The sequence below is a fragment of the Saccopteryx leptura genome, chromosome 10 (assembly GCF_036850995.1).
Source record: "Saccopteryx leptura isolate mSacLep1 chromosome 10, mSacLep1_pri_phased_curated, whole genome shotgun sequence".
Taxonomy (NCBI): domain Eukaryota; kingdom Metazoa; phylum Chordata; class Mammalia; order Chiroptera; family Emballonuridae; genus Saccopteryx; species Saccopteryx leptura.
In genome coordinates this window covers 18,593,505-18,606,462 of record NC_089512.1, presented here as the reverse complement: position 1 = coordinate 18,606,462, position 12,958 = coordinate 18,593,505, and the positions used below count along the sequence as shown (strand labels likewise).

The following is a 12,958-nucleotide window of genomic DNA, read 5'->3' as shown; positions in this document are numbered from 1 at the left end:
TGTCATTAACAGCTTGATAGTGTTCAGACGGGGACAACTGCTCTGCCCGCTGGCCTCCGGACCACATACCCTCTAAATCCTCCTATGCGGTCTTCACAGCTCTTCCAAATCAGTCATTTTCCAGGGCCAAGGAAGTTCCTATCCCAGAAGCGCCTAGGCAGCCTGGGGCACCACCCAGATGGCCGCGGGGGCCATCACCCGGTGAGCTTCCCCTGAGCAGCTGCCCTCTGCTCCCCACCCCTCATTAAAACTCAAAAGGAAACTAGCCCCTCCGGAGATCAGAATTCAGATTCATTTAATTACACCCAACCAACTGCATAGAACCGCATGATGTTGGGGTGTTGATCACAGATACGCAGAGTCCTTAAGAAAATGTAAACCAATATTAAAATAAAGAAATAAAACGTGTGTGGGGGGAAACCCATATCTCATGGGTAGTGGGTATCAGCCCAGGTTGAACCAGAATTCAGAATGAAATCCTTTCCTTTCTTTTTTTTTAAATAAACGGAAGAGTCGCTCTCTGCTCCTCGCTCGGAAGGTTTCAAAGGTCGTCACACTGAAGCCCGGGGGCGTTCATCTCCCCAGCGGCCTGGAGAAGGGAGGAGGTTGGAGGGAGGAGGGTGGAGGGAGGGAGCACACAAAAGCGAGCCTTGCAGAGAGGGCTAATGTTTCCTGTTTGCCTGGAACCCCCTCCCCTGTGTCCCCTCCCCCAGCCCCCTCCCAGCACTCGGGCGGAAGTGAGTTTGCTCCTTTGGAGATTAAAAGGATTCCGAATTCCGATCAGTCCCAATAACCAGAGTACTAAGAGGAGGAGGAGGAGGAGGAGGAGGTGGTGGTGGTGTAGGAGGCGGAGGAGGAGGAGGAGGAGGCGGAGGAGGAGGAGAAGGAGGAAGAGGCGGCAAAGCAGAGAAAGAGGGGGCTCGCGCGCGCGTGCACGCACGCAGCCCGAATTGGGGGAGTTGTGCAAAGCCCAGGAGGTCAGGGCGCACGGCGCGATCTAAGCCAAGTAGTAGGCGCAGCGCGGCCGAGGCCACCCGAGTCTTGCACAGACTCATTTCAGAAAGAAGATGATGTGGGCGCGGGCCGGCGGCGTTGGCCACGCGGCTCCCGACCTCACCGCGCTGGGCCGTTGCCGGTTCCACTGATTCCTGCGCGCCCCGGAGGAGGCTCCGTCCCCGCGGCTCGGGATCGGAGGGGGGACTAAGGCGAGGGCGAAATGGCCCGATGACAAAGGAAATGTGATCCCCCTTCGCTGCCAAGGTTTCAGAGAGGACGGACGTGAGGAGGAGGGGGGGCGCGGGGCGCGCGCGGAGCTCGGATAGCATTGCACGACGGCTCGCTCGGAGCGAGCAGCGGGTACATCTAATATCTTCCTGCCGATGAATAATTCAGGACGGCCCGCGGGGACCTGCGGCCCCGTGCTGCAGCGCGGCTAAACCGGAGGGGAAGGAGCGCGCGGGAGGCGCACAGGCCAGGCGAGGCGGGGGCACGAGGGCCCTGGGCCGCGTGGGGCGCGCGTGCGTGTTAAGCGCCGGCAGCCGCGGCCGGGCCAGGCAGGCGCGCGGGAGACTCGAGGCGCGTGGGACGCGCGTGCGTACTACTACACGCGTGCGGCCGGGCCCCTGCGACCTGCATCTGCCGCGGGGCCGACCGTCCTGCAGGGGAACCCGCGCCCGGCGGTGCGCAAGCCCGAGCGCAGCAGGCCGGGCCACCCAGGAGTCCCTGGCCGCCGCGTCATGCGGTGGGGCGGCCGGCGTCGCGCGGGGGGACACGGGCTTGGCGTCGCGCCGCTCCCGCCTTTACTAGTTTGGGGAGCTTTTCTCTCCCAAGAGACTAAATTCGTTTAAAGAAAAGCAACGCACCAAATACTCATCGAACCAAATTTTGCTTCTCCCACCGGGACTGGGATTGCACAGCAGACTTTACTTTAAAGGACTTCCCACCGCAAGCGAAAAGCTAAGCTCCAGCTGCTCCAGGGAGTTCTCTGACCTCCCTGCCCCCGCTCTCCCCTCGCGAGTCGGGACTTGTTCCGGCGCTCCCGCTTCGTAAGGCACGTACCCCCCACGTCCTCCGGGAAGAATCTGTGTCACCTCTGGATAGTGGCATTTAATGCCCGCAGCGTCGGGGGTGGCAGCGCGCGGGCCGGACGCGGCGAGGCCAAGCGGGCCGCGTCGCTCTGATGCGGGCTCCTGGATTGCAGGCCTAATCGATGCATTTTTCTGAGTGAGTCGGCGGCTCCCCCACCCACCTCGTCTGCGCTCTCCTCTCCTCCTCTTCCTCTCTGGTCTCCTCCCTCCTCCGGGCCTGGTTGCAAATGGCTTCGTTCCCTGAGACCGACTTTCAGATCTGCCTGCTGTGCAAGGAGATGTGCGGTTCGCCGGCGCCGCTCTCCTCCAACTCGTCTGCGTCGTCGTCGTCTTCGCAGACGTCTACGTCGTCGGGGGGCGGCGGCGGGGGCCCTGGGGCCGGGGCGCGCCGACTGCATGTCCTGCCCTGCCTGCACGCCTTCTGCCGCCCGTGCCTCGAGGCGCACCGACTGCCGGCAGCCGGCGGCGGCGCGCAGGGAGAGCCACTCAAACTGCGCTGCCCTGTGTGCGACCAGAAAGTAGTGCTGGCCGAGGCGGCGGGCATGGACGCGCTGCCTTCGTCCGCCTTCCTGCTCAGCAACCTGCTCGACGCCGTGGTGGCTACGGCCGACGAGCCGTCTCCCAAGAACGGGCGTGCCGGCGTCCCAGCGGGCGCGGGCGGCCACAGTAACCACCGGCACCATGCGCACCAGGCGCATCCGCGCGCGTCTACCTCGGTCCCCGCGCTCCCGCAGCCACCGCCGCCGCCGCCGTCCGCGCCTTCCCGCTCCGCGCCTGGGGGACCTGCTGCCTCTCCGTCGGCCCTGCTACTGCGGCGCCCGCACGGCTGCAGCTCCTGCGACGAGGGAAACGCCGCTTCGTCGCGCTGCCTCGACTGCCAGGAACACCTGTGCGACAACTGCGTCCGCGCGCACCAGCGCGTGCGCCTCACCAAGGATCACTACATCGAGCGCGGCCCGCCGGGCCCCGCCGCCGCCGCCGCAGCCGCGGCGCAGCAGCTCGGCCTCGGGGCGCCTTTTGCCGGCCCGCCCTTCTCCATCCTTTCTGTCTTCCCGGAGCGCCTCGGCTTCTGCCAGCACCACGACGACGAGGTGAGTGTGTGGCGACTTCCGAGCGGGCTTCCCCCGGGCAGGGATGGGACGTGTGTGTGTGTTTGTGTGTGTCCGTGTCCACACCCGAGAACCGCAGGAGCGCTCGCGAAGCGCCAGGGGACTCGTCCCAAAACGATGGGTTGGGGGATCAGGGGGGCCGTCTCCTTTCGAATGAATGCCTTATTTTTTCTTTGGTTACCTGGCGGTTGTCGCCACCAAGTAGTAGTAGCAGCAGTAGTAGTTAGTGTATGTGCGTGCGTGTATGTGTGTGCTTGTGTGTAAGACCTGCCTCCTGTGTGCTTTGCCGCGAGGGACCCTCCAGGTGTCTAAAACGTGAGTTCCCTTTACCTCATTTAATTTTGTGTGTGGCAAAACGTGGCGACCGTTTTCTCCGTAGACATGACCTCGGGAGAGTTAAGTGTGTGTGAGTGTAGACCTAGTTTCCTTGTGTTGAGAGTTCCTGCAGTCCCCGTTCCCGAGGTTTGAGGACACCCCCCCTTCTCTCTGGACTTTGATTTTCTCATTTCATTTGTTTGACAAAGCATGTATTCTATTGTTTTAAGTAAGACGCGAGATGGAGGAGCGGGTGCTATGTATCTGTAGATGTGGTCTCCTGGTGCATGCACACTTAGAGGCCTCCCAACAAGCTGGACTCTTCGCTTTTCTAATTTTTGTTATAAAACTTGTAGATGGTTGCTTTCAAGTAGGGCATAACCAGGAAGAGAGGTGGCTGTGTAGATGAATGGTGGGTGAGGATCGCGTGTGCCTCTGTAGACCTGGTTTCCACGTGCGCGCTCCTCTGAATGAGGACTGTATTTTTTCGTTGGGACACGGTGGCAGTGGTTGCTAGTGTTGGATATCGCGGCATCTGGATCTTTGAGAACCAAGGTGCCCTTGGTCTAAATCCCTTTCTTCCCCACGGTTGTTTCCCGCACTGTGGAAATAACATGTCCTGGCCCCTGAACCTCTCCTTATGCCCTTTGGCCTCGTGGGCCCAAGGCTGTGACTAGAGAAGCAGAATTGGGGGCTTTTCCCTTTGCCCTTTCACAGATGGGAGTCCCTTGGGCCGCTCCTGGTTGCCCCAACTTTGAGTCCTACTGAAACTGCGTTCCCTGGTTGGGAGGTGTCCCCACATTGATCAAACAGGGGCTCGACCTGTCTTGGAAGAAAACCGAACCCAGTTAAGTTACACGCAGGTATAACCCGAGGACTCACAAAATGTGAGGGCTGCACTGCAGTCTTTGGGCTTGATTTCTCTGTTATAGCTATTGAATAAACCCTATTGCTTATCTTTCACATGGTGTGACACCTTCCACTTTCCAGAACCACTGGAAGGAAAAAGGGCTGAAAATTTTGAGCAGCAGGCTCTGAAGAGGAGGGTCTGTAACTTACAGAGGATATCTCTCTGTAGACCTGTGAGATTGGGGGCCTATTCCTTCCTTCTTGTTTATATATAGTCTTGGGTTGGATGTAGAGCAGGAAACGGCAGAGGCTTAAAAATCATTGTGGGCCCTGGTCCAGTAGCTCTATTGCTTAGCATGTTGTCCCAATACGCAAAGGTTGCAAGTTTGATCCCCTGGTCAGGGCACATACAAGAATCAAGCAAGGAATGCATAAATAAGCGGAACAACAAATCCACTTCTCTCCCCCTCCCCCTTCTCCTTCTCCTTCCTCTCTCTCAAATCAATAAATAAAAATTAAAAAAAAAAATCATGGAAATTTGCAGCCTCGGTGTGCTGGTACTTGCATAGCGCTGTGTTTTCCACTGTTAACTAGTTTTTTGGGGAGAAAGGAGGAGATTGCCTGATGGCCTTAAGGTAGCTTCTTCTATTGGAAAAAAGTTGAAATTCTAATTGTTTGATGTGGATATCTCACTTTTAAAAGTCTTTTTATAGGTATGAAGCTAGGGAGCAGTAATTTTTTTTTTAAACTTAGTTATTAAATTTTTGAAAAAGATTTTATTTATTGATTTTACAGGGGTGGGTGTGGGGGACGAAGTAGTTACTTCACTCTAGGTATTTATTGGCTGCTTTTTGTATGTGCCTTGCCCTGGCAAACCCAGGGTTTCGAACCAGGGACCTCATGCTTCCAGGTTGGCAGTCTATTCACGGTACCACCACAGGCCAGGCTAATTTAGTTAATTCATTTTTAGAGTGAGGGAGGAAGGGAGAGAGAAGAAGAAACATTGATTTGTTGTTCCACTTATTGATACATCCACCGGTTGTGTCTTGCTTGTGCCCTGATGGGAGACGGATCCTGTAACCAGGATGACGCTCTACCAACTGACCTACCCAGCCAGGGCCAGTTCCTCTTTTCCTTCGTTTTTAAGCTTTGAATGGACTCATTTTTAAAGTTTTTCACATTCATGGGTGAATGTTTCCAGGTTGAGCTAGATATCAGTCTGAATCTCAGGAACGGAAAGGTAGAGATTAGGGAGAAACGGGGGGGGGGGGGCTTTTGGGGGAAAAGGCGACCCGAATCCACCACAGTTACCCTCCTGGGAGGGGTGTTGATTAAACCTTCTTTCCCAGCAGCTGACTTAATTTAATTTTTAATTTTATTGATATAGAGGAAGGGAAAGTGAGAGAAGAGTTGAGAGGGAGAGAGAAACGTAGATTTGTTGTTGCACCCCCTTATGCATTTATTGGTGGATTCTTCTATGTGCCCAGACTAGGGATCAAACCCACACCCTTGGAATATCTGGATGATGCTCTAACCAACTGAGCTAACTCAGCTCAGCAGATCATTTTAAATGGCAGGTTTTATTTATATTCCCAGTTAAAGATTCACATATGTTTTATTTGGGTTAAAACGGTGGATGCTCAGTGTTGCTGGACTTGTAAAAGATTTATACACACTTTTTAAATTATAAAACCATTCAAACAAGATGGGAGAGTGTAAAATGCAAAGTGAAGCTTCCCTCACCCTGGGAGGCACCTGGGTGCCTGGAAAATTCACTTTTTAACACGTGCTACACTAGGTTAAACGTGTTTGGCAAAAGTATTAAGAGATTACATTGTTAAACTAAAGATCCTTTAAAAACATGAACATTTTCAGTTTTGAGCAAAATCTACCCACTTTTCAATTTTTTGCTTAAAGAATACTTGGGAGTTAATTTTTAGACCATTTCCCTGGATTTAGAATGCTAGAAAATTTGAGTTTTAAAGATGACACACCCAGAGCTGTGAAGGGACCAGTCAAGTGACACCATGTTCCTATAGGGGTTCCACCCACGGCCTAAGTTCTTCCTTTCCCTTCCAAGGAAGTGATTTTTTCAAAAGAACGTGGCATGAAAAAGCCATGGTTTTGACTTGGAAAAGAGCAGGAGGGTGCCTGACCTGTGTGATGGGTGCAGTGGATGGAGCGTCGCCTGGGGACCCTGAGGTCGCAGGTTGGAAAGAAACCCTGGGCTTGCCAGGGGCAAGGCGCAGACTGAAAGCAACTGCTACTATTAGTTGATACTTACCGCTGCCCCCCCCCCACCCCAACACACTTAAACATAATAAAAGAGCATGAGGGCACTTTGGGGGGATGACTGTCCTCTGTTTGTGGCAGGGCTGGATACCTAAACCCAGGTATTTGGCCGTATGTAAAGTCCATCTCAGTTTTTAAAATGTGCTACTTTGCTTAGTTGCCTTCTGTGACAACAGGCTCCACTAAATAATTCAGGTCGCTCTTGCCTTATGGTGACTGATGCCACCCTGACCTTGGGAAGGAGGTCTGACGCCAGGCTTTTCTTCTTTAAGTTTAGGAAGGGTGCCAATTCCAGTGCAAGGAGGCGTTCCTCAAACATCCCCCCCCCCCCCCAGCATGGGAATGGCTCCTTGGGATTGGCGAGGTGTTGTTTTGAGCACTTGATTTAAAATGACGTTTAATACCTAACCGGGGAGAGTGTTGGGTTTTCCAGTGAAATGATAAGAACTGCTTGCTCCTACTCCTATTTGGCTCATAAAAAAAGAATAGTTGGAGTTTCCGCTAGTTGTATATCTCTGTGGTCACCCGAAAGGCCTGCAAGTTCCAAGGCCCACTGGATGTCCAGGCCGGGAGTCAGGGGCTCGTGTCCCGGAACCCCCGGCCATGCGCCTCGGGAGAGGCGGGTGAGACAGGCCGGCTGTGGGCCTGCGCCACCGCCCAGCCGGCCCGCAGTCCTCAGCCCAGAGCCTGCCTTGGCTCTGGTGACATTGCAGGAGCTGTGACCGCTTCTCCCCTGGCAGGCAGGCACCGGAGAAAGGGTCTGTGAGGGTCGCAGGCTTAGGCGGGAGTGGGATAGGGTGGGGTGGGGGGAGTGAGTGGTAGGGGGTTAAGTGGGACTTGAGCGGATCTGCTCCTGCCACTCCGGAGTTCCCTTTAATGTTGTGTTATTGGCACACAGGATGTGAGCCTTTTGTTGTCTTAGGGGCTACACTGGAACAGAAACCAGAGTGTGTGTTGTGTGTTAAAGCACTGGACCCCAGGCCTCTGTAAATGGTGGGAAGCCATCTGAGCGTGTTCTGGCTCCCAGGAAGGGCCCTGTCACTAGGGGGTGTGTGTGTGTGGATGGGGGTGGGGTTTGGGTATACACTTGCCTACTTAACCGGAAGATAACATAACATTGTAGCCCATCTCATCCAGGATGGCAATATTGTTTCCAGTGAGGCAGGCAGAGGGTGGATTTTCTTGAGTCCCCTGGATGGAAAATGGGACGCAGGTGTTGATATAATTAATACAGTCCCCTCCTTGGGCTTAAAAAAGTCTCTTAGAGGCCTGACCTGTGGTGGCACAGTGGATAAAGCGTCGACTTGGAAATGCTGAGGTCGCCAGTTCGAAACCCTGGGCTTGCCTGGTCAAGGCACATATGGGAGTTGATGCTTCCAGCTCCTCCCCCCTTCTCTCTCTCTGTCTCTCCTCTCTCTCCCTCTGTCTCTCCCTCTCCTCTCTAAAATGAATAAATAAATAAAAAATTAAAAAAAAAAAAGTCTTAGAAAGATAAGTGTTGGAATTCCAACCAGGTAAAAACCCTGGATATTAAACCATCCTAGGCTTAGGGCCTCTTTTCCTGTGGAAAGTACTCCAGAAAGTACTTCAAATCACTGGGAAGGTGGGTTTGCTGCCCAAAGTAATTGGTTGTGGGATAAATTCTTGAATTGTATCTCATTTGGGATAAGTCACTGAATGCAGATTGTACCAGTGTTGGCACAAGATACATATTTTATTGTGCATTCACAGTATCTAAGCTTTTTTTCTTCAGGCATGTATACCTAGTGTATGTGTTTTTTAAAATTAGGTGCATATGCTGTGTAATGCATACTGAAAGACTGCAAGAACAAGAGAAAAAAATGTAAGCGCATTTTAGAGTTTCTGCACCCCATTTTCGACCCACTGTTGTAGGGCTTAGATGGATATGTTTGGTCTAATGCATACATGTCACCTGTTCACCAGAAAACCAAAAACTTTTCGTAACTTGGAAATAATTGGGAGACTGCTGCTTTGAACATCCCGTTCAGCAGGTTTGTAGGTTGACGTCTGTTAAATTGAAGAAAATGCTTGATGAAAACATAGGGGAGACAAATGTTACTACTGCTTTCTTAATTTCTTACCTTGAAGGTAATCTGTTTATGGGCTTTTAAAAAGTCATATCTGAGCTGAGGAGTGTGCCCTGTCTTTCATTAAAGCGCACAGGGATGGATTTTTATCATCATGGATCCTGGGGAAGTGGCCTTGGCTGGTGAGGTCACCTTGCAGGCATAATAACAAGCCATAAAGTGTGTGCCAGTAATATTTGAGACCACCAATGGCATCAGCATTGCCTTGGAGAACTGTTTGTGACTCTTCCTTTTTAGAAAGAACAAACTATATATACCCTTGCCAAGTAGTTCAGTTGGTTGGAGCACCAGCTGGACATGACAGGGTTGTGGGTTTGATCTCCGGTTGGGGCATGTTTTACAGGGAGCAACCAATGAATGCATAAGTAAGTAGAACAACAAATTGATGTTCCTCTCTCCTCTCTAAAATAAGTAAATTACTAAAGAGTCACCGACACTGGTTTTGAGGTTGCATAGACTTGCTTTGGGTTGATAGGGTTTCTGTTCCCAATGCTAGGGAATATGTACACAGCCCCCCCCCCCCCCCACACACACACTCATACACACACTTTGGAAACAATGAAGGTAGTACTTCAGGAAGAGTACAGGTACTTTATCCCAGACTTCAGTGTTGTGTTTTGTTTTGTTTTAATTACTTTATTTTTTTAAGATTTTTTAATTTATTCATTATAGAGAGGGGAGAAAGAGAGAGAGAGAGAGAGAGAGAGAAAGGAGGGAGGAGCAGGAAGCATCAACTTCTGTATGTGCCTTGATCAGGCAAGCCCAGGGTTTTGAACCGGCAACCTCAGCGTTTCCAGGTTGACGCTTTATCCACTGTGCCACCACAGGTCAGGCCTTGTTTTAATTACTGATATTTAGAGAGAGGAAGGTGAGGGGGGGAGAGGCAATCGATTTGTTTTTCTACTTATCTGTGCAATCATTGGTTGATTCTTGTGTGTGCCCTGACCAGGAATTGAACCCGCGACCTTGATGTATCAGGACCAATTGAGCATCTGATCAGAGCTCAGACTTCTGTTCTTCATTTGACATTACAGTTTGTTCTTTGTGGCTCAGATGTGTTCAGGTTAAGCAGTTGTACGTGGAATAAAGAAGTTTTGGCCCTGGCCGGGTCGCTCGGTTTGGTTAGATCATCGTTCCGTATACCAAGGTTGCAGGTTGCAGGTTCCATCTCTGGTCGGGCACAAACAAGACCAACCAGTGAATGCATAGCCAAGTGGAACAATAGATCAATGTTTCTCTCCCTCCTTCTCTCTAAAACTAATAAATACATTTTAAAAACAGAAATCTTGAATGTCTTTCAAGATTGAGTAAAAATTTTTTCCACCACAGCTTTCTCCCTTCCATTTTAGCTACTTAAAAATCAGGACTCAGAAACCAACATTAAAATGTACAGTTTTTAACATTATTTTTTTTTTATAATTTATTCATTTTAGAGAGGAGAGGGAGAGACAGAGAGAGAAGAGAGACAGAGAGAGAGAAGGGGGGGAGGAGCTGGAAGCATCAACTCCCATATGTGCCTTGACCAGGCAAGCCCAGGGTTTCAAACCGGCGACCTCAGCATTTCCAGGTCAACGCTTTATCCACTGCGCCACCACAGGTCAGGCTAAAATGTACAGTTTTTAAAAGCAACTGTCTCTTCATAGGTATTTGAGCATAGCTGTTGGTCTTTTTTTTTTTTTTTTTCATTTAAAAACTTTGCATATATAGGAAGGAACTTTGCTTTTGGGGAAGTTGTAAATGAGATGAAATGGTTAAAGTGCTTTTGTTGAAATAGTAATCAGAAGGAAAAGGGTTCATAAGTTTTCCTGATTCAAGAGAAATTTTAACTTATTTGATAATTCTATAGCTCTAAACTTTATCTGCCAAATTTTATTTCCTTTGGTGTAACTTAAAAGTTACACGGTTTGCTTAATCTGGCCATTTCTCCATCTTAATTCCTCACACAGGGCAAGGTTTATTCTTCGTGAATAAAGGACTATTTTGGTGTCATTCTCTATGACACTTTTTTTTGTGGCAGAGACAGAGGGACAGATAGGGACAGACAGACAGGAAGGGAGAAAGACAAGAAACATCAATTCTTTGTTGCAGCTCCTTAGTTGTTCATTGATTGATTTCTCATATTTGCCTTGACTGGGGGCTACAGCAGAGCTAGTGACTCCTTGCTCAAGCCAGCAACCTTGGGCTCAAGCTGGTGAGCCTGTGCTCAAACCGGCGACCTCGGGGTCTTGAACCTGGGTCCTCCACATCTCAGTCCAACGCTCTATCCACTGCACCACCGCCTGGTCAGGCTCTCCATGACACTTTTAAGCAAAAGGTTGAGATGCATTCTATCACGCAGGTCGTTTCTAAGAAGTATCCCCTTCCCACTTTGCCATAACACTGACAATTAAAGGCTTGGCTTTCGGAAGCTGTTTTTCCCTCTGTTATTTTGGCAGAGAGCAAGAGAAAGATTGATGAAGAATTCGAGGTGCCTAAAGGATGCGCAAGACACATTGCAGTCCATTCTGTTCCCCCTTCTCTTGACCTTTCAAGCATTGGGACTTGCAAGGGGACGCTTGATCCATCTTCCCTCATCAGCTGATGCGACCTCATGCTTGTGCAGTACTGAATTATTCTTCTCCCTTTGAGGTTTTGTCTATACCAACAAACTGAGTTGACTGAAACCAGATTGACTTTTGATTGACAAGACTGGCTTATTCACAGAAGAACTGGGAGGGGTGGGGGCTGAGCAATTTACATCTGAAACTATTTGACTTAAACCTTATTCCTGGGTGATTCTTTCCCTCAGATGCCATCACCAGCTTCCCTCAGGTTTTAGTTTGCTTTCAGTAGGCTTTGAGGGGGCGGGTGGAATGAAATGGGGCGAGACTCCAACTCCTCCTGGATCTCATCTTTGTTCAAACCCAACTGAGACTTCCGGGAGATCCGTATTTCTTTCTTTTTTTTTAAACTTTTTTTTTAAATTTTTAAAATTCATTTTAGAGAGAGAGAGAGAGAGAGAGAAGGTGGGGAGGAGCTGGAAGCATCAACTCCCATATATGCCTTGACCAGGCAAGCCCAGGGTTTCGAACTGGCAACCTCAGCATTTCCAGGTCAACGCTTTATCCACTGCGCCACCACAGGTCAGTCCCGGGAGATCTGTATTTCATCCAAAGACCTCAGACCAGTGTTTTGCCTTGTCTTGTCCTCCTTAATGTAGATTTTCTACTAACCCCAGGCAGTTCCTTACCCCTCTGAGCATCAGTTCCCAGCAAGTGAATTTTTTAGTAAATCCAATGATCCCAGTTTAGTAATCAGTAGGCACAACACCCTGAGAAAAGTGGGGTAATAATACCTTTAGTGATAAAGTTCTCACTTTCAGCAAATTGAAGCTGTCAGTTTTGGGAAGGGTGGGAGACTCGGTGAACTGCGCAGACTCCTGCAGAAGAGCGCATTCTGTCAATGTAAATTCGAACAAAGCAGAGCAGTGTATATACAAAAGAGAATTAAGTGGGTCAAAGTTAGTTATGTAGACAGAGGGCATCCCCTCATGGCTTGGCCACCCTGTGACTTTTGAGACCCCTGAGTGGGCTTTGGAGCCTGAGCTAGTGAGGAACCCTTGGGAATGAAAGAGGAACCCCTGTGTCTTTCCTAAACGTGTCAACAGCTGTGTCCTTCAGTTGTTACTTCTGGGGAGCTTGGCTAGGGCTAGCCGTTTCCTTCTAGCCTTAACCATTTGCAGTAAAAAAAAATGTGTTTTTCTTGAGATGCCAGTGTGTTTTTTTTTTATTCTGACTAATTGGGGTAATTATAAAGTAAATCTGCGCTTAGATTTTGCTGCTAAACACAGATCAGGTATGACCACGTCAGCGTAGGTGTTTTAAGAATGAGAATTGTGAATAGGTGGCATCCACAGTCATAATTATGTTTTCAGACCATGTCTGTCAAGTTTGGTCTGTGTCTCTGAGATTAGTGCCAGGGAGATATTTCTCTCCGGGATCATCTTTAGCTTTGTACTGAAGATGCACACACAAGAATGTGTTGGTTGTGTGTTGGGCAGAAAAGGATATGGTAAAGAGAGTTTTAGTAGTTGGAAATAAGTTCTTTTGTGATGTTTCTTACTGAAGGTGTCTATTTAACTTTACTTGAGCACTCAGACAATGAGATTCTAGATTGAGTCCTTGCTCTGCCTCGGTTTTCTCAGTTATAGCCCTGGCTG

At 49.9% G+C, this 12,958-nt stretch overlaps 1 protein-coding gene across 1 annotated transcript in view; it reads left to right on the top strand.

Annotated features, from left to right (window-relative positions):
* Window positions 1–2,314: 2,314 nt before the first annotated feature.
* TRIM71 (tripartite motif containing 71) overlaps window positions 2,315–12,958 on the top strand; it is a 74,913-nt gene continuing 64,269 nt past the window's right edge. The window contains exon 1 of the mRNA XM_066351950.1: window positions 2,315–3,178. Coding sequence (XP_066208047.1) covers window positions 2,315–3,178 — 864 coding nt within the window. The remainder of the gene's footprint in view (window positions 3,179–12,958) is intronic.